Source organism: Sinocyclocheilus rhinocerous, unplaced genomic scaffold (genome assembly GCF_001515625.1).
Source record: "Sinocyclocheilus rhinocerous isolate Xijiao unplaced genomic scaffold, SAMN03320098_v1.1 scaffold1390, whole genome shotgun sequence".
Lineage (NCBI taxonomy): Eukaryota > Metazoa > Chordata > Actinopteri > Cypriniformes > Cyprinidae > Sinocyclocheilus > Sinocyclocheilus rhinocerous.
The window spans coordinates 282,536-308,764 of NW_015665627.1; the positions used below are offsets into that span (position 1 = coordinate 282,536).

General features: G+C 36.2%; 1 protein-coding gene across 1 annotated transcript in view; it reads left to right on the top strand.

The window, feature by feature from the left end:
- The window catches only part of snx29 (sorting nexin 29), a 122,745-nt gene that overhangs the window by 66,422 nt on the left and 30,094 nt on the right, over positions 1-26,229 (top strand). Inside the window, exons 16-18 of the mRNA XM_016542480.1 lie at positions 3,070-3,186; positions 9,189-9,244; positions 9,707-9,788. Coding sequence (XP_016397966.1) covers positions 3,070-3,186; positions 9,189-9,244; positions 9,707-9,788 — 255 coding nt within the window. The remainder of the gene's footprint in view (positions 1-3,069; positions 3,187-9,188; positions 9,245-9,706; positions 9,789-26,229) is intronic.

Sequence of the window (26,229 nt, forward strand, 5' to 3'; positions counted from 1 at the left end):
AAATTTTTTTTTTTTTTTTTTTTAAATATGTAATTTACAGGTCAGTGACTGAAACCAGGGACCTACGTGCTGTAAGGAAACAGTGCTACTCACAGAGCTACGTTGTATTATTGTTGGTAACTGTTCAGCAAATTTAATAAAAGTCAGTTTTACTGAAGATCAATTATATATATATATATATATATATATATATATATATATATATTGGATTGCTTTTAAGGCATATATTGCATTTATGTTGCCTATAAAAGAATCGTTAATGGAATCATTAAAAGGAATCAGAACTTGTCCTTTTCATTTTGTATTCATTTTGTTGGTGGTTTAAATCCATTTAAATCCATTTTAATCATTTGAAGTTTATTTTATTCAAAGGCAAAAGCAACTGGCAAACACATCAGTCTCAAAATATATCCTTCTCTCTCGTTGTGCATCTAAAAAATGAAAAATCAACACCTCTAACTCTCCTCTCATTAATATGCTCCCATCTATTTGGGATACTGCTTATGAGCGTGTTATGAAAACACACACATGCGTTTCATCCTTCTTGACATTTATTCAGTTTCACCTTGGCTTATTTCAGTGATGCTGAGCTTGTGTGGTGTTTGTGTTCTGCACAATTGTTTTCCTTTCCTTCATGGAAATAATGACTAGGGATAATTGTGGAATACAGTGCTCTTGATATCTGCACTGGAGCACTAGGGCGGCCCGTAATTACAATGAGCAAATACAGATACAGTCACACACTCGGATTCCTGCTAAGGCCCAGTAATGAGGTTTGATACCTTGTCTGAAATGCGTGAACCTGTCGCCTGTTTAGATAAATCCAAAGTGCTAACACCCGGCATGGCAGGTCGGAAAATTCAGCCAGCGAGCTGGAAGGACGCAGCCAGCTTATTGCTTACTGAACAACAAACTGATTAGCTCGCTTCCTAGCAGAGAATTAATTGGGTTCCTTGACGCTTAAAATTAATTTCCATTTTTTAATGTCCTGTTCGAAAGCTGGGCCACAGATAAATAAATGTGATGAATGAGAATACTACGAGCGGTGTGCCATGCGGAGCCGCGGCGAGATGAATGAAACTGGAAACAGTGGATGGTCTCACAGGGTGTGTATCGTTCTGGGTGTGTAAATATGGCAGAAGTGGCGTAATTTCCCCTGTTTGTATCCAGCTTGATGGTTAATCACTCTTTTGGCATGGCATGGTGTTGTGTATGTTTGCACTTGCTTGATTGTTGTACGTGCTTGTGTTTCAGTACCCGCAATCGCTTTCATGACAAGAGATGTTTATAGTTCTCTTGTAAAATATGTGTTTTGAAGCTTGACGTTCTTTTAACATGTTGAAAGGGTCACTGTTTTTGAAGTTGTCACACAAGCTACTAAAAAAAGACTTGAAGAAATTGATTTTATGCTGTGAAACAGCTAGGTGCTATATAAAGCACAACATTAGGTAGTGAAGTAGCCAGATAGAGGACCGTGTCTGACAATCAATTACAAAAGTTTTGAAGCTATTTCTGGAGTTCAAACTGCTTTGTGAGATTCTTTGAGACTGCTACCCACTCGTTCAGCGCTGTTTGAAATTAAAAAATTTTTTGGAATGCCTAAGCACCATGTCTGCATCAGGTGCAATGTGATGTATTTTTAGTGTGAAGTAATGCTGCTTAGAACTTGGTACTATGGAACTACTGTATGTACTGATGAACACACAACAAATGTAAAGTTAATAATCACCCACTTTCACCGTTTGCTTAAAGGCATTAAATACATGTAAAATATAAATATAAAATGTAAAATATGCTAAATAAATATTTTGTAAGATACCATGCATAAGAGGTTAGAAATTAAAATGTTTAAAAAAATGTATAAAACCCTGTTTGTATAAAATATACAATATGTAAAAAGTTTTTGTTTAGTACTGCATACATAAGGGAGAAATTAAAATGCAATAAAAACAAAAGTAAAATATAAAACATGCTAAATTAATGTATTTGTTAGATGCCATGCATAAATAAGTACTAGAAATGAAAATTCTAACAACTATTATAAATTGTAAAAAATAAAAATGTATAAAATATGCAAAATAAATGTTTGTGAAAAATACCATGCTTAAATTAGAGATTTAAGAAAAAATATTTAAAAAATGATATAGAAATTGTGCATTATTTTTTCAACTTGAATGCAATACATGTCATAATAACAAATACTAATAATGAAATACTATCCTTGGTGTACTTGGAGACAGCATTAATGCAACATAATTTGTCTTTTATCAAAAAAAATAGAAACAAATGTTATGTGGAGCAGGATTATGGACCAGTGAGAGTCAGAATAGAAACCAAGCAACTGACAAAATGTCAGGACAAAAAAAAAAATCCCATTTATATACATGCAACTTAACATCATTTGCAGCTGGTTAGGATGCACTGTACAGGTTTATCAAGACGGTTAATTGATGTTAATTTAATTTTGGTTGCATTAACATATGTAAATAGAGTATCCTAAAACACAAAATTTACTTTATATTTCTTTTTTTTCTTTCTTTTGGGTCCATCCTTTTCCAAAAATGCATTTGAATTTGCAGTCTTACGGCATTCACATTCACTTTTAAGGTCAGGATTTTGCATTAATCATTTTTTTGACTCATTCATGTCTGTTTTTCTGGCCAGGTGTGGCCTTGCAACCAGGACAAACATGTCAAAAAGTGACATGATGCGTCTGTCAGGCAAAACGCCGCTAACCCAAATATACCCTGACATATGATTTCCATAAACAAATGAATGCAAGTTCTGAATAGCAGACCAGAGCCTGCCTCCATGTCTGTGTCACTTACTCTAAGTGACAGCTGACGAGTCGCCGGGCAGGTGTGGGACTCGCTGTAACGAGCAGTTAACGCTCACTGGCTGAACACTTTCACACCTGAGAGTCAAAACCAAGCTAACTCATATTCACATGCCTTTAAGAAATGTCACATAATACAACCTGCTTCACGACAGCTGCCGAGCACTAGTGCTTTTTAAACAGCCTATTTCGGTGAGAGTTTGATGCGAGTTTGTCAATGTGTGTTTTTTTAGGTGGCTGAGATGCACGGAGAGCTGATAGAGTTTAACGAGAGGCTGTACTGCTCCCTCATGGCCAAAGACAACCTGATCGGACAGATGAGACAGGAACTCATCGACCTGCGCGGCCCGGTAAGCACATGCAAGCACACACACTCCTCTCTGTGGGTGTGTGAAACCGTACCTTCATTGAGTGGTTGTTCTCTCTTCTCTATCTCTGCGGTCCAGGCTCTCTGGGCAGATCGGTGTCTGCTTCCATAGGTCTGCCCCCTCTTCCATCTTTAATTGTCAGTCTGTGCTAACCTTCCCATTTTTCAAACGCGCACATTTACCTAGCTAGATAAACAAGAGCATACTACAGATCTTTTTTTTTTTTTTGCATTTTAGATAGAGATATTTTGGAATAAAATAAAACATTTCTTGTGGTTTTAGAATGACATCAAGTTGACAAAATGATGATTAGTTCTTTTAAAAGGAGTTTTCACTCTTTCTTAACTCTTGGCCAAAATGAAAATTTGATTAAATTCTGATTCTGATTCACAAGTTCTTGGTTGTATATTTTGTATTTTGTATATTTACATGTATATTTTTTTAAGGAAACAAATGTCTTTTAACTAAAACTGTAAACTATACAGGGAACCCTGTCAGTTGGTACAATCAAATTTAAGGTTATAATTAACAACAGACTCCAAACTATAGCTCTCAAAAACTTTTACATTGCACATAAGGCAGTTTTTATATTTAATGATATAATTATGTTTACACTCCAGTTTGTTGTTGAAATATAAAAATTTAATGTTGGCTGTCATAAAAACGTGATTTATTCAAACATTAAATAATGAAGACATTACTAACATGCTCCGATCAGGATTTTTGCAGCCGATACTGAGTACCGATTTCTTGTCATTGTGATCGGCTGACACCGATGCCGATTTTGATTCTTCAAGCTTTATATAGACGGTTTCAATGGGCGCACGCGCCTGGCCCAAGTTAACTTCCGGTCTGTGTTTGTTTATCAGTCTGGCTATGGCACCGGCTACAAACGCAGTTAAAGTTAAGGTGATGAGTAGACTGAAGTTGGGCTCAGGTGGTTGTGCTGTGGGATGTGTTTCCCATACATTTATTTATTTGTGGCGCTCACCACAATATCAAAACTGACGGATTTTCCAAAAGGCTTGGTTGAATAAACATGAGCACGTACTGCACGTTTAAAAATCAAAACAAGGTTTTTATATCACTGTATTTCTGAAGGAAGACTTATCTTTAGAAAATTTTCGATGTCATTTTCATTTCATCTTGCATGAGCGATGACATGACTGCGGCGCGAAATCATTTATGTCCCCACCATAGACTGTATAAAAAGGTCCCCACGCATCATGTACGTCGTCACGCGTTGACGTCATCAAATTGCGATCGGTTCCTGAGATCGGCCAAGTTGGTGAATACCGATCGAGTCATAAAATATTATTATCGGCCGATACCGATCTCCGGCCGATCGATCGGAGCATCCCTCGTCATAGCATTTCCACACCAGCGACGACATGACTGCGGTGCCAAATCATTTATGTACTCATGCATCATGTATGTCGACAACGTCGTCACTCATCAAATTGCGATCGGTTCCTGAGATCGGCCAAGTTGGTGAATACCGATCGAGTCATACGAGTCATAAATCGGCCGATACCGATTTCCGGCCGATTGATCGGAGCTTCCCTATATTAGGGATGCATTGCAAAATATACTCACATGTAACTTATACTCACATGTAACTTGTCCCTCAGCAATTGTGCAGCTTGAAGTTGAGGTGGGCTATCACTTTAAGTGACTAATCTTAGTATTTTCAATGGACAGACAATAATAGAAAAAATGTGTAATGTAATATCACAGAAACTTCAAGAAAACTCAGGCAAGCAAGTAACCGCCTACAACGCCCCAGCAAACACATAGCAATATCCTGTCATCCAACTACAACATCCAGTTTCTTCTGACTCCGTATTGTTCCAATTAAAGAAAAAAACAAAACAAAATAATTTGAGGTAATTATCCTAAATGAAAACAGACCACAGAGAAAATCTAGTCATAAAAACTAGAAGACACACCAAATAAACAAAATGCTGAACGGTCATTCATATCCCTCTCTGCACTTAATGCATTCTCACTCAGTAACAAACACAATGGCAGCAGAAGCTCTTTGTGAAATGAATCATTATTCGATTAGCGTCTCATGCAGCTGAATCATCTCTCCGCTAACTGAATGTAGTTGTGATTCAGTCTGATGCACTCAATCCATACGTTTGTACTCCATGTGGCTGAGGCTGGCGGAGGCAGAAATGTGGCTGAATAATGAACAGGCCATCTGTGAAGTCCCATGATTCATTCTGCACTTCTGATGTGTTTATTGCTCACAAGACTAATAATCGCGCCATCAACTTCACTGCCAGACAGCAGCTGCTTAGTATCAATTGTCGTTGCCTTTGCTAATTTTCACTCGAACCTTGTCAAAAGTGTGCACAATGAAACATTTTACAATCCTCCTCTGAAGGGGAATCTTTGATGAGGCGACATGGAAATGATGAGACTGGCTGTGATGTTTTAAATACATTCTGCCCTCGACATTTCAATGTAAACAACACAGCAAGTTAAACCATTTATATTTTCAGACGCCAAGGTTTGGCCTTCACTTTTCTGAGGGTGAAGTATGAAATGATCTCTTTAAACTGAAGGCTGAATAAGAGTGAATCATCTCAGCTTCATGGACCTCAGAGCAGACAGAATAATGTGACGTGAATGAAAATGAGGCTCCCAAGTTTTCATAACCCATGTTTCTTTTTTTTTTCCCGCTAGAAGTTGTGGCCTGACCTACTGTTGAACTACTGTTTAAAAGTTTGGGGTCACTTTCACTTTAAAAAGATAAAAAAAAAATCAGCGAATTTTTCATTGTTTCTTGAAACGTCATAGCATTTCCACACCAGCGATGACATGACTGCGGCGCGAAATCATTTATGTCCCCACCATAGACTGTATAAAAAGGTCCCCACGCATCATGTACGTCGTCACGCGTTGACGTCATCAAATTGCGATCGGTTCCTGAGATCGGCCAAGTTGGTGAATACCGATCGAGTCATAAAATATTATTATCGGCCGATACCGATCTCCGGCCGATCGATCGGAGCATCCCTGCTAACAGGTTAATTAAACATGTAATGAATATCTAAAATATTGTATATATCAAAATGGTTCTCTAGATTTTTTTTTCGAGTGTTTTTTTTTCACGCATCAACAGAAACCAGCACAGATTAAAAGATTGACTTTTGAGATTTAAAGGGATAGTTCACCCAAAAATGAAAATTCTGTCATTAATTACTCACCCTCATGTCGTTCCAAACCCGTAAGATCTTTGTTCATCTTCGGAACACAAATTAAGATATTTCTGATGAAATCCGAGAGCTTTTTGACCCTGCATAGACAGCAACGTAACTACCACATTCAAGGCCCAGAAGGGAAGTAAGGACATTGATAAAATAGTCTATGTGACATCAGTGGTTCAACCGTAATGTTATGAAGCTACGAGAATACTTTTTGTGCACAAAGATGACAAAAATAATGACTTTATTCAACAATTTTTTTCTCTTCCGTGTTGCATTCACAAGAGTACCACGACGTATGCGTGTGCATTCCTCTGCTTTACAAGGAATGCCTTGTCAGAACGCCGGCTCCTGCATCAGCAGCTTCATCACACGCATGCGTCGTGGTACTCTCATGAATGCAACACGAAGATAAGAAACTGTTGAATAAAGTCGTTATTTTTGTTTTCTTTGGGTGAGTAAATAATGACAGAATTTTCATTTCATTTTAAGTATCGATATTGGTCCATCAAAATAAAGATCGATTAAGATCTGTTATTCAGTATTGTCAGCCCAGCCCTACTGCTCACCCTGTACATCTATATGCTGTTGTTATTTTTGTTGGACACAAAATTGCTGATGAATCACTTCACTGCTCTTTCCAAACAACAATATTGAGAGAGCTTTCAAGCTTCAAAAAAGGGCGTAAACACCCACTATTATATTATGTTATGTTATGTTATATTATTATATTATTTGCAATATGCACTTCCAAGTCTTCTGAAGCCAAGCTTTGTGTGAAAAACAGAACAGATTTTTAAAATTTAATTTCAATGAGATTTAAAGGGGTCATATGATGCGATTTCAAGTTTTCCTTTCTCTTTGGAGTGTTACAAGCTGATTGTGCATAGATAAGATCCCTGAAGTTGCAAAGACTAAAGTCTCAAAACCAAAGAGATATTCTTTATCAAAGTTAAGACTCTGCCACGCCCCCCTAAAACGGCTCGTTCTAACACACGCCCCCACATATCTACCTCACGATGTGGGAAGATTTGCATAACGCCGGGACATACAATAATGTACAGTATTTGAAAAATAATGTGTTTTTTTAACATTAAAGCATGTCAACATATTCTGTTACACCAAATACACAAAATAATGATCTTTAAAAAAGCATCATATGACCCCTTTAAGAGCTTTGGCAGGGGAAAATGTTCAGTGAATAACGATTACATTTTTTTTTCCTTCCACAAAGCTTTTGTTTTTTGGATGAAGTGTCCATTTAATTTGACCAGTCTGTCTCTAGTGGCACACTTGGTCACAGTGTGCTCTTTTCCGTTCACTGCTTATCTGTTGGCCACTGATTACTTTTTGATACATCTGACGGCAGTGGCTTTGAACCATGGCCTTCTGTAACTGTGCTGAACTGTATACGGTGGATGGTTTATCTTGCCTCCATAGCTCATGTGCCCGTTCCTCTCTGGTGCCACTGACTGCCAAGATGCAGTAGCCTGTGACCCCTGTAAATGCTGACATTACCACAGTTTCACCACGAGATAAGATGCACACTCAAATAGGATTAGAGTGTTGTTCCTGGTTGGGCTTGAGTGTTTTCAGGAATGAGGGCTAAATGTGCAGTCATTGACTAATAGGTTATCTGAGTAGCACAGTAATTTTCCATCAGCATTACAGTACACTAAAATAGCTTTGTGATTTTATATTTTATTAAATTTGTTTAGGGCAAGTGGTTTTTATCAAAGTTGTATATACATTTATAAGTTATATAAAATTTGAGGTTGATAAGTAAAAACATTCAATGTTTTTGAAAAATTGATTTTTTTTTTGTTTATCAAGGCTGCATTTATTTGATCAAAAATACAATAGATAGAGTAATATTGTGAAATAATGTTACAATTTAAAATAACTTTTCTATTTTAATATATTCCAAAATGTAATTTATTCCTGTGATGGCAAAGCTGAATTTTCAGCAGCCATTGCTCCAATCTTCATTGTCACACGATCCTTCAGAAATCATTCTAATATGATGATTTGATGCTCAGTTAACATTTCTCCGTGTCATCAATGTTGAAAACAGTTGTGCTACTTAATGTTTTTGTGGAAACCTTTTAAAAAATTTTTTAGCATTCTTTGATGAATAGAAAGTTAAAAACAGCAGCATTTATTTAAAATAAAAATATTTTGTAACACAATACATTTTTAATGTCACTTATGATCAATTTAATGCATCTTTGCTGAATAAAATTCTTATTTTCTTTAAAAAAAAAAATCTTACTGACTCCAAACTTCTGAACAGGAGTTTTTTTTACTGCTTGACTAAGACTATTTATTATACTGTATTTGCCTATAATGCAGAAATAATGGATTGTATTTATATCTGTTTTGTTAAGACGGATCAATTAAATCAGTCTATCAAGGCATGTTCATTGTTATAATGAGTATATGTTTTTTTTTTACTTTTCACGATTCAATCAATTCCTGATGCATACAGTGAATAAGTGAAACAAGTTGAATGTCTTGTTTCATTCAGAAACATGCTATATTATGAAAGTAAAATGAGTTGCAAATGACAGTTCCAAAATTTGACTTGGGTCCAAATGCATTTTTTTCAGTAAATATTACTGGACTGTCATGCTGTTAGCAGAATGGAAAGTAAACTACAGAATGTAGCTGGTTTGGAAGTTTATGCAGCAGTACAGTGTTAATCAGCAAACTCAGCTGGACACAAAACGAAACGCTCACTATGGCCTCATGTGCTCTGCTTTTGGACAGGTGCCAGGGGACCTGAGCCAGACCTCTGACGATCCCAGCCTATCTGACTTCGAGACGTAAGTGGCCTCCTACTCACTGTTCTTTTTATATTTGTATGTATTTATGTTGGAGGTGGTGTACAGCGAGCCTCTTTTGAGAATCAAATCGATGGTATGGAATTCCATAAAGCGATGCTTCCGATCTGACAGAGAAGACTAAGCTAAAAATAGGGAGGTTGAATGCTGCTTCTGTTTTTACATTTAGAGCCTTCATGCACCTCTTCCACACAGCTATAACCTTTGTACATGAGAAGATGTCAGTCATTAAAAATGGCTGAAGAAAAGGCATACAATGTTAAACTTGTGTGTCAAGTAAAAGGTTGTTTCTTTAGAGTAATGACTAATGGTGTCAATATTTGTCATTTTTTCCCTCTGTTTGTTAGTATCTTAGCTACACTAATCTATTGCTAAATTACTCCTCTGTTGAGGTCCTCTAACTAGACTTTCCCCATTTGTTTTCTCCTTCCTTTTCTCTCTAAGAACTCAACGTGCCCTTGTCAACGTGTGGATCCCGTCTGTGTTCCTTCAAGGTCGAGCTGCCAACGCCTATCATGTATATCAGGTAGTTCTTTTAATCAGAATTTAATCTACCATGTACTCCTGAAAATTAATAATCTTCTCTTAACCACCTTTTTCCTCACAGTATGCAATTGAAATGCTCTGTCAGCTGGACTGGACGGAAAGTTAGCTGACTTAAGCAAACTTCTAGGAATCATGATTGATTAATTTAACATAACATCAATACTCCCGGTTTCTGTTAGTTAAAAAAAGTAGCTTTGTTATAATTACAGATGAAATACCCAAAATACCATAGGCTTGTGTGGAGGGAGAGGGAATATTGTGTTGAATAATGTGGGTCATTTGAGTAAAAAAAGGTCGAGAACCTCTGTCTTTGACATTTTAAGCTGACAAAATTTTGTTGTTATTGTTTTGTTGTTTATTTACAGAAAGTTAGCTGACTTAAGCCAAGTCCTTTGACTGGTGGTTCTTAACCAAAGTGTTTTAGCAAACTTTAAGTGGGATCGCAGGATGACTTATTGTACTCTAATCTTAATGTAAATGCTAAAAACACTTAAAATCTAAACTGCATTCATATATTGCCCCATCGTCAATAAGTGTTGTTTTTATTGAAGAACATAGCATTCCTAGAAATTTCTGGAATCACAAAATAAATCATGGTTGATTAATTTAATATAATATCAGTACTTCCGGTTTCTGTAAAAAAATTAGTCATAATTACATAATTATGTTAATTACATTAATTAATTTGTCATGATTATAGCTGAAATTCCATAGCCTATATAGGGGGAGAGGGAATACTGTATAGAAGTGTTTCCCAACCGGGGTGCCGTCTGTCGAGAGCAGGGGTGCCGTGTAAAAAATAATTGTTTAATATTTTTAAATTGCTAAAATGTTCAAAAAAGCATCTATTATATAATATCCATTTCTAATGTCGCAAATAATTAGAGATGCACCGAAATTTCGGCTGCCGAAAATTAGTTCACCGCTCAGGTTTCACTTTCACGTGGTGTGACGCTCTGCGTATTATCCGTTATCCCGCTCTATGCGTGTTAGAAATTCAAATATTGTGACAAAATAAATTTTGTAGGGTGCCACAAGTTTGTTAAAATTTCCAAAGGGTGCCGCGACTAAAAAAAGGTTGGGAAACACTGCTGTATAGAACAGTGCGGGTCATTTGAGTAAAAAAGGGCAAGAACCACTGCCTGACAGTTTTTCTTTTTTGTAAGAGTGAATTTCAGAATCGGAACCGAGTCGAGAATAAGTTTGATCTTTTTGTCATATTACTACTGACTGTTGCAATATTTACAGTTTTATGTGTCAAAATTTACTGTGATGTCACACATGCATAAACTGCGCTTCTGGATTGTTCAGATAAGTTTTAGTGTTGGCATAGTATTGTACTGATCTGTTAAGCATTATATAAACTAACAATGTTTATTAATGTTAATGGAAATTTACTGTAAAGCGATAGCTAGGGTTTATAGTGAGGAAATACACTGTATACATAAATACAGTAAATAGAAAAATACATCTGAAACAGAAGAGTTCAGTGCTTTTTTGCTTGAATGAGAATTGGTTTTGTAGTTCGGTCACATTTTTTTTATTGCATGTATGACTCCAAGACAGTTTAAGTAAAACGTCATTTTGGCAACCCAGCACTGGGTCAAAAAGTGTTAGGTTAAATGTTTGACCCATCATGTTGGGCTGTTTTATTTAGCTCAACTATTGTTGAAAAATTACTGTACTGAGTTCAAATTAACCCGAAATGGGAAATTAAATAGAAATGAAAATCTGTGTGATTGAATCACTACAGTAGCAACACAGGAAACAATAATATCAAAAGGTGAAAATTTATTGATGTAACAAAGTTCGTAGTCACGGGAAGAAGGAGGCGGGAACCGGCGGACATTTAAACAAACTTTAATAAAATAAACAAACACAAAATAGCGCGACAGCCCCTCGCGGACGACTGTCGCGCACAAACAAAACCAAAACACAAAATAAACTCCAGGCCTGGTCCTCTCTCGTCCGACACGGTCGTCACTCCTCCCTTTTATCCTTCCGGAGCTCCTCCGTGAGACTCGAGACCGGTGAGTGGTGCAGGTGTCGCTCATTATCAATTACTCCACCGGCCTCGCTCCGTTCCCACGGCTCTCGGCCCCGCCCCCACTCGTCACAATTGATAAGCAAGAACATCCACAAATGTACAAACACATAGGCAAAAGTAAAACTTCATGTATGTGAGGCAACTCAACAGTTATACAGCTTATACAGTTAAACGAAATTGCTTTTTAAAAGTTAATCATTGAATAGTTTTAGTTTAAGAAGAAATGTGTCCAGTTATTTAGTTTTCTCTTGTCAATGAACACACTAACTCTTAATCAATCACCTTAAGCGCCATTCCCACTTATTCAGTTCCCGCACACTGAACCGCTTGCATTTGAGTGTGACATACATGGTCTCTTTCACGTCCGCATTCCCAACCCAGCATTGTTGGGTTAATGATTATGAACAATTATCAAACTAAATTGGGTCACATTAACGTAGCTTCTTCCTTACCCAACAGTCTCAACCCAGTGTTTGGCTTGAAAAAATAACGCAGAATGTTGACATATACCGTATTGTCCCGAATATAAGATGACCCTGATTATAAGACGACCCCCCCCCCTTTTCCAGATGTTCCTTTTGGAAAAAGGCTTTTTAAAAACCAAATCTTGTTTTTTCTCAGTAAAACACATTGTTTAAACGGGTGATATGACGATATGACACCTTTGTAATTTAGTTGTTTTGATACGATAGTGACCCATGCACTTTCTGTAACAGTATAGATTACCAAGAGACCCTACTAAGTAGTGCTAGTGCCCCCACATATTAGTTGATTTTGCTGAGTGAATTGGTTTTGACAGTGTTTTTCGATTTTCTCCGAGTGTTCCCTTGAGTCTGGCCTTGAAATGGATCCCTATGGAAACGGATCCATTGTTTTTTCAAGGCATGACTGATGGATAATGCTTTCCATTATTTTAGATTTAATCCAGTAAGTCAGGGCTTCTCTTTTCCTGATATGATTGATGACTGCAGGTGGTGTGCTTCCCACGTGAGCACTAATGTCATTGGCATGTTTATATGTATTTTAATATATCTGCATTCATCTAATCTTTCATGCAGAGAGGCGTCCACTAGCGGCTACATGTAGCAAACCTGTGTAATTTTTTAAGAGCCTGTCATGATTTTTCTTACTGTCTAGTAAGCCATTGTTAAAAAAAATTAGGTTTCCAATTGCGGTTTTATGATTGGAATAGCACAGGGAAACTAGGTACTAACCAAATATGGTCTATTATAACAATGTATTCTTGAAAAGTAACAGAACCCTTACTGCCGTTGTCAGGGGTCTGTTCATTACCCAAGCCTTTGGTGCATAGAAAGAGAGATGGCAGGGGAAAAATGAGGTTGAGTGTGGGTGAGTGCACCAAGGGGCCAAGGTTAACCTGTTAACCCCTGCTATTAGATGGCATACATATACTCTCTGTACATACACACTCTGTAAGCATCTTTCTCCATATTTATACATTTATTTATATATATGTATATATTAATGTAATTACAAATTCTATTCTATTCTATTCTATTCTATTCTATTGAATGAATATGCACTGCCATTCAAAAGTTTCTAATTAGCAATATTTTTTTAAATGTTTTTGAAAGAAGTCTCATAAGCTTACCAAGGCTTCATTTAAAATACAGTAAAAATACAGACTACGCATACAGACTAAGTCTTCAGTGTTGCATGATCCTTCAGACGTTGATACATTTTTTCCAGGATTATTTGATGAATCCATAGTTTTATAAATATACTGCCATTCTACATGCCAGTGTTAATTTTGACAGCAAATTTTGATTTAGTTTTAGTCATAGTCTTTTGACTAAAATGCCATTTAGTTTTAGTCATATTTTAGTCATCTGAATTGTTTTTAGTTTTAGTCTACATCTACAAGTAAATTTCACAATCTACAGTAAATTTAGTCGGCTAAAATCTAAAGGGTTAGTTACAGTGCATTTATTAAAGGGGTCATATGATGTGATGAAAATTTTTCCTTTCTCTTTGGAGTGTCACAAGCTCTTGGTGCATAAAGAAGATCTGTAATGTTGCAAAGACTAAAGTCTCAAATCCAAAGAGATGTTCTTTACAAAAGTTAAGAGCCAACCACGCCTACCTAAAACGGCTCGTTCTAACACGCCCACACATGTCTACGTCACGATGTGGGAAGATTTGCATAATGCCGCCCAAATGTTCACGCAAAGAAAGAAGGCGTAACTTTTATTCTCGCTGTATAGTATTGTTGTTGCCGCCGCTGCAATGTCGTGAAGTCACTGTGTTTCTTTGTGAAAGCGAAACTACTTTGTTTGGCCTTCCAAAACAAAAGCCCGCTGACCGCTCCTACGTCGAATCCGCCAGCCGCGCCGTTCTCAAGCCCGCCGCCGCTCACTCTAGCCCGACGTGTGTGACGCTGTGAGTTTCCGTCACACGCTTGAGGTATTCGGCCAATCACAACGCACTGGATAGCTGGCCAATCAGAGCACACCTCGCTTTTCAGACCGATGAGCTTTGTAAAAATCAATGCGTTTCAGAAAGGCGGGGCATAGAGGAGAAACAATAATGTACAGTATGTGGAAAATAATGTGTTTTTTAAACCTTAAACTGCATAAACACATTTCATTCCACCAAATACACAAAATAATGTTCTTTTTAGCAACATCATATGACCTTTTTAAGCATTTCTCTAAAATGTCCAAACTCATTATATAGGTTTAATATTAAGGTTTTATCATGATAGACACCGATTTAACTGCGGTGACACACAACATGCATTTTTCAGTCAAGAGCAGTGCATGATGATCTGTTGTTGCTTGATTAACATCAATGACTCGGACAATAGCAAGTAAATTAGGCTGCTGTCCCTTTAAAACCGAATGCACGGCTGCAATTGCTCAAGAAACATTTATTATTATTGCTGCTTCATATTTGTGTGGAAACCGTGATGCATTTTTCAGAATTAATTGTATATATAGTAACAATGTTATGTAGACTAATGTAATAATGTGGCAATGGCTTCTTAAGAGCTACTTATGCTTCTGATGCTTTTGGGAAATGCAGCCCTATTTGAACAAGTACTGTGAGCCATGCGTCAGCAGCGAACGCTGTCTGTGATTGATTTGTTCTGTCTTTCAGCGTGTGTTCTGATGAGCAGGAGAAATGGTTCTATCCAACACAATTATTCGAAAATATACTATGTGGACAAAGTTATAAAAATAATACAAATAAAAAATAATAAAATAAAAAAAAAATAATAAAAACAACAAAAACAACAAATTTGCTAAAACTTTTAAATGTAAGTAAAAACAAAATAGTATAGACATCTTTTAAATTATATTAAAAATACAACTAAATTAAAACTAATAAAAATGACAAAATTTCATAAAAACTCATATTAAAGTGAAAACAAAATAAAAAAATTGGAAATGAACAAATATTCAACAAAACATATTACCAAGAACTGCAATACTAAATCAATGATACTAAAATACCATTGATTGTTTTCATTTTAAATTGTTTTCATTTTTCCTAGATGGCAATTAGTACGTTTATGGACAACAATACTCCGATTTTAATACGATTAAGACAATACTCTGATTAAGTACTCTGTACGCATCTAACCTCCGAACCACGGAGCATTCGTTCTGAATGAATCTCTTCCCAAATAGTCCCTCCCTAACATTTTCGTCTCGTTTTTATTCGTTGACGAAAATGTCAATAAATATTCGTCATAGTTTTTGTCATTCAAAAAGAGTTTTAGTTCGTTATCGTCTCGTTGTCGTCAGTGAAAAAAATGTCGTTGACGAGAATTATGCCGAAAATTATTCGTCAATGAAATTAACACTGCTACATGCTAACTGGTCTTCAATGTTAATGTCAAAGTGGAAAAAAGTACAGAGTGTGATGTACCTTCATGTAAATCCACTGCAATAGATCATCAAAATTCATTGACATAACTGAACATCAGCATGGATGACAGTACTTTCTGATCTATATTGAGTGATTCTATAATTCAGCAACAAAAAAGTCATCTGGCTCCTGAATGTTTCATTTTATGACTCAATGGCTCCAGATTCAATTTTTTAGTCTGGAGTCCTGCATCAAGCATCTCCTGGCAGCAGATTATGGCACATTACCACCACCGTCCCAAATTGCAGCTACTCCATTTCCCACTTTTGTGTTTCTGCCTCTCGTCTGTGCTTCAAATTACCATCTATAAAATAAATCAGACTGCTGTTGGATTCCATAGAAAGAATGTAATTGATCTTCACTAATATTACCAGAGCTTTGTTTTGCTGTGAAGAATTCTACCTCCTCTGTTTCGTGTCACATAATGAAAAAATATAACAGCTGCCTAAAACAACTCATTCAAGCTTATACAATTTCGGCGGAAAGGGTTATTAAAAAAGCGGATGTAATGACTGTTATAATGTGGATTTACAGGGGCTGTGTCGTTCTGCTGTTTTCCTGTTTTTTCCCAGTGCAAACATTCTTGGTGATATCTCACAGAAATGGCCCGTATTCTGTGTACGGTTGTGCACTTTGATGTATGTGTGATCTGTAGTCTCATTCTCAAGTGTTAATGGTGTTGCTCTGCCTTTGTAAATGTCCGCTGTAAATCAGTGTTGCTGTGGTGGTAGTGTCTTATAAAGGGATTTTTTATGGTGGCAGGCAGCGATCGCAGCTCTCATCAGTGGTCACGCCGCGGTTACAGGATACATACACCTTTCTCTCTTTTCATCTTGTTTTTTTTCTCCTTACCCTTCCCTCATATCTCCTTTCTTCAGAGACATCAGAGGTGGAGACGAAAGGAGTGCAACCTCGCATTGCTCCATACATATAGACAGGGACGGTGCTATGGGGGGTCCTCCAGGGGCCGTTCCTCACACTATTGTCAGCCAAAATGCTTTGACCAAAATATTATATAATCCCATTTGTTTTTATATACAGCATTTGGAAATGAATGCATTAGTAAATTAAAATTACATGTGAAAAAAAATAAATATTTGTGAAACTATTTAGTCTGAGCAGTAGTGGATCTTGGCATATGTGATATAGGAGGTTTTGGGGGCAGTGTGTGCAGATGCTGCTCTTTTATTTGGGTCAGTTTCATTGGATCACACCCCCTCTCTGATCTGCTCATCTCTCTTGTCATCTCTCTTGTTGAAAATGAATGTTGACCTAGTGTAGGTAACTTTTTTTTTCCAAGCAGTTCCCTGTGCTGCTCCCTCTCTGTGGCTACTATCTCTCTCTCAAAGGCTACTATCTGTCTGCATAACAACAGGATAAGTAGTCTATTTATAAAAAGTCACTTTACCTCCTAAAGACCAAAAATGAGAAAGCTGATAATATTGCAATACAAAACAGGTCAGGTTAATCAAATGCGGCTCGCACCTAATATACATCCACTAATTTTAAAGGTACTTGGTTTCTTTCGGGGAACTTTTGAACCTGTATTACTCTGTAGTGGCGTTCAACTGTGTGTCAACATAGATATTAAAATTTACAGTTTAAATTGAGATGTTTCATAATTTGTCTTTTTGCAGAACCCTTTTTTGGTGCTAAATAGAAGTTCCATAAAGAACCTTAACAAAGCTTTAATTACCATTAAATAATATTTTATTTTAATTTATATTATTTTTATATTTAATATTTGTTATGCTTAATATGTACAGGTGCATCTCAATAAATTAGAATGTCGTGGAAAAGTTCATTTATTGTGAGAGACCATTTTGATGGCTCAGGAAACCTTTGCAGGTATTTTGAGTTGATTAGCTGATTGGCATGTCACCATATTCTAATTTGTTGAGATAGTGAATTGGTGGGTTTTTGTTAAATGTGAGCCAAAATCATCACAATTAAAAGAACCAAAGACTTAAACTACTTCAGTCTGTGTGCATTGAATTTATTTAATACACGAGTTTCACAATTTGAGTTGAGTTACTGAAATAAATGAACTTTTCCACGACATTCTAATTTATTGAGATGCACCTGTATATGATTAATATTAGTATTGTTCATATTTTATATATTATTTATTATTATTTTTTGAACCTCTATATCTGCCTGGTCTTATAATAACTTGTAGTCTCCGTTAGAGTTTACATACAAAAATGCATTTTTTTTTTCATCTAGCTGAATACATTGATCAATGAAAATTAACACTGGACATGAATTAATACATGAAGTAGAACACAAAATAGAAACACAAAGTAGATGTGATGAAGACTAGTGAAATACTGTATCTTCACAGTCTTCTATGATGCTTTTAAGTCCATCATTTTGGTGTCAGTTTATCTCCGAGATGAGGTTGTGGGATGTGATCGAAAATATATAAATTTGTGTTTTGAATAGTTTGTCTTAAAAATTATACATATGTATAACAAAGCTGTACATTTCATTTGACTTATTTAGAAGTGTTATATTTTGTTAAGATCATCCTGGCACTGACTCTTAAGTGTAGACTGGCCTGTCACGCTGATGCCTTCTACAAAGTAATAGTGCTTTTGCCTCAGTACTTAAAAAGGGGCTAGAATAGCTTCCTTTGCAAGGCTTTCCCTGGTGTTGCTGTGCTTTTTCCTGTTCCAGTGCTCTGGGTTTGCTCTTAGCTTTCTGAAGTGCACATATACAAGCACTGAACTCCTCAGTGACAGTCAGAATTCAGTAAAAAAAAAAAAAGAGTTATTCCCTTTGATCAGCAAAACCAGCTGAGCCCAGTGCCTCCGAACTCCACAAAGTTCTTGTTTTTATGAACTAATGAGATTTGATAGCTCTTGATTTTTTTTCTCTCCCTTTTATTTCCATTCTGAATATTTCCTATAGCTAATGATTAGGGTGAGAACACAACCAAATGATGTGTCTGTACTCGTGTCTTCTAACGTGAATGGTCTAAAATAATTTAGCGTTGGTATTATGTAAGTTCATGCTAAATGACTTCTCTAGTGATAGCATTGAATATGCACACATAAGTGACTATTGAGTTAGTATAAATCTGTAGAAAAGTGGACATTTCCATAATTCATGTCATCGTCTCTCCCCAGAGAGGATGTAGCAAAGTCTCTAATATCAATATCACAGCCTCCAGTCTCCTGCCCATTAAAAAGAGTCTCATTTAAACTGAATCTTGCTTGACTTAAAAAGGAAAATGACAGATGCTGCATGCATGAGCACAGTGCGCAGTGTGCAAAGCTGAACCCTGCATATGTATTTTGAAGGATATTACGCTGATTATAGTGTAATGATGATCAGGATGGTGAAGCCGGTGATTATGATTATAATGAGAATCCCGATGACGGTTAAGATAATGATTCTCATTGCAGTCAGATCATCGCCGGGCCGTTATTAATTGCAAAGTACTTTGCACGTCAACATTAAAAATTGCCCGCCGGCTATTGTGCCACTCCATTTGATTGAAATCTGGCAGGGAGGGCACTCGTGATGAATGGATCATTGCTCATTTTTCTTGGTTGTATCTTACGAGACGTCTTCTATAGATCTATTACGGAAAAGTATCCAGCTGTTCTGAAGCTTTCTTGTTTTCATTCAGCCCCTTACACTTTAAATTTGTATGAATAGTTCATCCAAAACCAAAAATTTGCTGTTTATTTACTCACCCTCAGGCCATGGAGGATGAAGGTGACTTTTTTTTCTTCAAGAAGATGATTTTTTAGCTGAATACATAGTGCTTGACGATTTATAAAATGTCAATGGGTTCTGTCACTTTGAGATTTAAAAAAGTTGGTACAGGAAATATGAGATTTAAAAAAGTAGGTACAGGAAATATGAAATTAATACTCATGGCTTCTGATGACATATTGACATCATATGAAGTGAAATGTTTGGTCTGTGCAAGAAACTGAATGTTATTTACAACATTATTACTGTAGTCCATAGCCTCAGACAAACGATTGTGAATTAGGAGCAAATTTTTGGATTTGGATTTAGATTGGTGATTTATTACAAGCACACACACACACACACACACACACACACACACATATATATATATATATATATAGTTTTAACTATAATACTACTGTAATAAGTTTAATGTGATGCATATTTGTCAGCCATACAGAAATGAAACGGGTAAGATTTTGTAATGGTACCAATAAACTGGTTGCGTTTTAAATAGACAATAACCAGGTTTATATATCATCAATAAATCCAGTTTGCTTCAGTCTCATACATTTTAACTAATTTAATATAGCTTATTCCACAGCTAGCAATTTTAACCATGTTCATACTTTTTAAAATGTATATATTTAATTGTTTTCACAGTCAACAATCAACAGATTTCTGCTGGTTCTAAGCTATTTGAATGAATGCATTTTGAAAATGAGATTTATTAAATAAAAGCAAAAAGATGGTAATAGTTCATAATAAACTGCTGTATGTGGTCATTTTTTTAGTGCAGAAATCTTACCTGTTTTTATACCTTTTTGTTTTATATATGACTGAGAAATATGCATCACATTAATATAAGCCAAATGGATGGACATTTAATATGCAATTTGAATACATAAATCTTAAATGTAGGCCTAAATATTTTTTGAGTGTAGACATTACCAGTTTTATTTCATGTGTTATCAATCATACTGATAGGTCTCCAGGAGTTTTTTATGGCAGGTCACTTTTTGCTGTGGTATTTGCTCATGTCTGAATAGTTGATTATTAGGTTAAGACCAGAGGAAGGGAGGTGGGGTGAGAATGTATGTTTAACCTTTTAGAACGGTGCTTTGTTACAAAGTAGAACTGATCTCCTGCTCATCCTCATTATGGCAGCTGTGGAGCTGCACTCATGACTAATTCATACAGAACGGACCGCTGGAGCTCACTGGGGCCAGAACCTCACTGAACACTGGGTAGGCTCAATGACTTCATCATAGCTTGCTGAGGAGACAAGATGTCAGTTCCCTGAAACTCCCTTTCTCAGTTTCCCCTGCCTTTCCCTCCTCTGCTTTTCTCTCTTGGCTGCTCAAATGGAGTTTCGAATCCTTTCACAAATGTAATAAATTTGAGAGCAATATTGTGGCTATCAGTATTTCACGGATGCTTGATTTGGGCCCCGAGCAATATGTGTCACATTGTTGAGTATTTAATTTCAAAAGAGACTTGTCTGGATGTACCTTTTTATACACTATATATTTATATGTTCTCCTAAACCAGCGTATCCAAAGCCTTAAACCATACTCATAAACAACACTAAACCAGATGTGTTCATTTTATGATTGAAAACGTATGAAATATCACTGTAGATCTTTTAGCTTGATTTAAATTGGCCAATTATTGCAGTGATGCACTTTTAAACTCAATCGATACTGTGGGTAAAAACAAACAAACTCGTCAATAAGTAGCTTCCTCTCCCTTATTATTGCTTGTTTGTCTATTACAAGTTTTGAGTGTTTTGTGAGCAGAAAGACCTGACAGCTAATTATTTATAAATGAAGTCCAGATGGGACGCTTGAGAAAAACTAATCACAATTGGAGTATCATTGAGGCTCAACAAGCATGACATGTAATCTTTAAGTGAAAGATGGCATCATTTGTACAAACTTTAATGAGAAGACCACTTGAGACCAGGAACAGAAACATCTTTGTTGTTTGGAAAATGTGGGGGAAAATGTGATATTATTCCATTACTGCAGATTTGCATTGAATTCAGTGTATGCATTCCTTCTGTGTTTGATGCAGTTTGAGAAATATAGAATCTGTGTTTGCCATTTATAACTGCATTTGCATTGATATTGTTTTCTGTTCTTCAGTTGAGACACAAAAATCCATATAATGTAATTGCAACTTCCTCAGGATGTGACATATATTGAATGGCATGAAGATGGAATGTATTTGAAATGCCATATGTACTAAGTGTGTGTGTGTTGTGTGTATGTGTATATATATATATATATAGCTAAAGTTAAATGGACAAGAATCTAATCCAGATTGCATCTTTATAGTTATCACACTCTCTTAACCTTTAAGGCAATGCACCCAGAGCAGATTGCCTATAAACTAGGATGGGACTTGGGAAATTGAGAGAGATCTATATGAGATGCATAGTAGCATATCAGGAGCTAGCTAATTTAGGAAAATAAAATGTGCAATACCAACAGATGAAATGACCTGTCTGCATTTCTTACTGAATGAATCTGGGTATGAATGGGCTGTATGGTCAGGGTTGGTTCAGGTTTTTGACAGTGGTAGAAAGTTCTTCTCTGTTTGAACACGTGACTTTTGTTGTAATATAACCTTGTTTCTTACTTTAGTGGCTCTCAACTAGTCTTGCTTCATGACCCAGATTATATATTGGTCCTAATGCTGTTATCATACAAAAGACAATAAACAATCAAGCATTGACATTTATTAATATTACCAGGAAGTGGATATACTGATGGAAAAATTGAAAGATTATGGTTTCTAATTTTGGTGGTTTCATGCTTGAATTTCCATAGTTTCATGCTTTCGGCAGCCATTAATTGACCACATTAAACAAATTTAGTCTGGCACAGACCATGTTTATACAAGCTGTAAGTGAACCCATATTTAAGAGGATCCCCTCATGTTTAAAGTAAAAACAACCCAGACTACAGTGAATATGTGTCAAGCAACCTGTCCATATTGGCATCTAACTGCAGGCTAAATTTGGTTACCTTAGAGTTTGATTGAGACTATGACCTTTGACATCAACAACATTGGTTTATGGGATGAATTTCACCTCCTTTTAAAAAGTTGATAAGGGTATTTACTTTGCTGCACTAACCATGCACGATCTTCTGGTTTGTTTGAGTTTATATTTGCATGTAGCACAGACCTGTGACCCTATTCCTCATCTGTTATTTCTCCTATTGAATCATTTTACATCTCCCTGGAAATCCAGCTGCGATCAGCTGCAAGCGCACCTTTAATAAACTTCTTAGTAGAGCTCAGGCAATAATTGCCCTCCTCACATGCTGCCGTGTGATCGCGCTAAACCAGACTAACTGTATATATGGGTCCATCTGCCACTGTCTTCTCAGTCCTGCCTGCATCGCTCCCTCGCGCCTACACTGGCTCTCGGCATTGTTTGACTTGACCCATTGTGGCCAGAATTTTAGAGGGCATCACGCCTCAGATCTTAAACCTAATAAGATCGATGTATGTTGGACAGAATGGTCAGGCTGAGGATGGCACACCAGCTCCATGCCTAGATTATTTTTGCCTTTTGACTTTTTTTTTCTGTTATTGCAGCAGCCTTCAACGGTTAGTAGTTTGCTGTTTTGATTATTTTTCAAGGTGACAGATAAGGTCAGATCATTCATTGTATTAGATTTATCACAATAATACAATTATTCATTTTTTTCTCAGTTATTTTATGTAATTATTTCTATTCACTGCTGATTATTACATACAGGCTAACGTTCAAAACTTTGGGGTTGGTAAATTGGTAAGTAAGTAAATTGTTTAAAGTCTCTTATGCTAACCAAAGCTATATTTATTTGATTAAAAATACAGTAAGAACAGTCATATTATGAAATATTATTACAGTGTTTTAAATAACTGTTTTCGATTTGAATGAATTTTAAAATTTAATTTATTCCTGCAATGGCAAAGCTGAATTTTCAGCATCATTACTCCAGTCTTCAGTGTCACATGATCTTTCAGAAATCATTCTAATATGCTGATTTGCTGCTCAAGAAACATTTCTTATTATTGTCAATGTTGAAAACAGTTGCTCTGCTTAATATTTTTGTTGGAAATGGTGATACATTTTTTCAGGCTTCTTTGATTAATAAAAAATTAAAAAGGAATTAAAAAAAAAAAATGGAAACCTTTTGTAACATTACAGATGTCTTTACTGTCACTTTTTAAACCATTTAATGCATCTTTGATGAATAAAAATATGTAATTTCTTTAAAAAAAGTTACTGACCCCAAACTTTTGAATAATAGTGTATAGGTATAATATAACATTAATACTGGATCAATGCTGTCTGCCTTTTAGCTGCTCTAATTGTACTTTGTTGCTTTTGGACTATTTTCCTGTTTGATTGCAGAGGGCATATTAAAGCTAAGAGAATTTGACCATTGACTGGGTTTTACTTGTATTTTGAGGTTCTTGAATGTCAACTGGAAGGATAATTGTTACGCTTTGAACATAACATGCGCTCACACACACACACACACACACACACACACACACACCTGCTTGTACTTTGCACACAGGTGACAGATGTTGCGGCTGAATGTTCCTAATGAAAAACTCTTCTCACTCCTCCTTATGGCTCCCTCTCCTCCTTTCCTTCCTCTCTTCATTTCTCTCTCTGGTTCTGTAATTCCTTTTACACCATGACTCTGGCACAGCAATCTTCCAAATGGATTCTATTTTCTGCCTAATTTAGCAAATGTTTTGTCTCGGTAGAACTGGAGTGTAGAATGAACTTGGGGGTGGGTGTCAAATTGTACGGCCGTGTACCATGATGAGTGTGCTTTCCAGAATCAGTGCTCAAAACTGTATAATTAGATTTATTTATTTTTATAATTAGAGTTATTAAAGATACACTACTTAGTGTAACCTGGTTTTGGATACACCATCAAAATTTGTTTAGACAACAACATAATACAACAGTTAGTTCAGGTCCTATAATTTGGGCACTTTTGACCCTGTTGGACTTTTAGAAATGCTCTTAAAATGCACTTTTCACACACTCACCATTTTATTTAATTTGTCCGCTAACAGTGTCCAAAAGTGGATGAGTGACAGGATAGCTGTCATTTTTAGTTATGAAAATTCCAAACACAATGTAATTTTCACCACATTCCTGTATGGTATCATATAATGTGTTTAATAGCATTATGTGATGGGAATAACAGTGATGGACATTACATTTGTAGTTTTTTTAAAATTGCATTTTATGTAGCCTACTCTAAATACAATTAAATATTTTCAGTTATTTTTGGCTCAAGTTTACAAATTTATATCTTGATCAGAAATTATGTACATTTTTTTTTTTGCGCTCATAGTTTAAAATGGAAGGGTATCGTTGTATATTTTTGTGACAGTTGGTCCTGTTTTTGACTCCCTTTGGAATTATTTTTATTGGAGGACTAAAAATTACCTAAATAACTGGATGTATTTCATCTAAAATATATGATATTAGTGATTAGGGATAGTTCACCCAAAATGAAAACTAAGTTATCATTTACCGTATTGTCCCGAATATAAGACAATATTTTTTTCTTGGAAATACATCTGAAAAAACGCGGTCGTCTTATATTCAGAGTCTAGACTTTGACATGTCAATAATACACCCACAACAATAGGTGGCGCCAAATACGCATAAAACGAGTGTGCCATGAAATACATAATGTAATGCGTGTTGTAAAGATCGCGAGTAAAAACAAAAGAAAAAGAAAACCTTACAGCTGCATGAGTCGTGACTGTGATAAGAAAGCAACTCATACATGTTTGGAACGACATGAGGGTGAGTAAATGATGACAGAATTTTCATTTTTGGGTGAACTATCCCTTTAAGCTCTCTGTAGGTAAGTCTCTGTAGGTAGAAAGAGGGTGCCGCTCTCTCCGTGAGATGAGGAGTAGGTCTCCTTATATGATTCCAGCCGAAATAGAAGGGGTCAAACCACAGCTTTTACCACAGCTGGGCACCTCCAAGTAGACATGCTGCCAAACCGACATTAATTCCCTGCATTTCATCTTCAGACAAGATTGCACGCTTGCCCGCTGCTACAGCGCTGACGAATATGGTGTGAGGTATCTGAGCTGGAACATAGACGAGTGTTTGTGTGTGTGTGTAATTGGTAAATTGCCAGAAAATGCATTTTCTCTGCATCTTGTCGCCTCTCCGTAAGGAACACTTCTTCTCTCAATATGAATATAATGAGATATTGTAAATGCTTTTATAGCAGGGCTAAATATTAGCATCCTCCCCCAGGCTGACATTTGCTTTTAGTATGAATCATATACTGGCTGCTCTTTTCTTTCTCCTTTCATTGTTTCTCAAAAAAGATAAATTACTTTTCCATTATACTGTCCATAGTGGAAGTAATACATATCTGCCAAAGGTACACAAGCAATACACATTTCCTCCTTACAGTAATGCCCAAATGAATAGACCAATGAGTGTGTCCCAGTGACACTCACAAATTATGAATTATCCACAGTGCTATTACAGTGCTAGATTAATTAGAGCAGATTAATGTAGTTGTTTTTAATTTCCTTCCTATTTACCTTTTGACTGGGACTTAAAGTACAGTTTGTGGCTAACGAAAACACATAGCAACACCTTGCAAACGTATAGCACTGTGCAAACACCAATCAGAACACTTTAGCTGTGTGCTAAACAGGGTTGGGAAGGTTACTTTTAAAATGTGTTTCACTGCAGATTACAAAATAC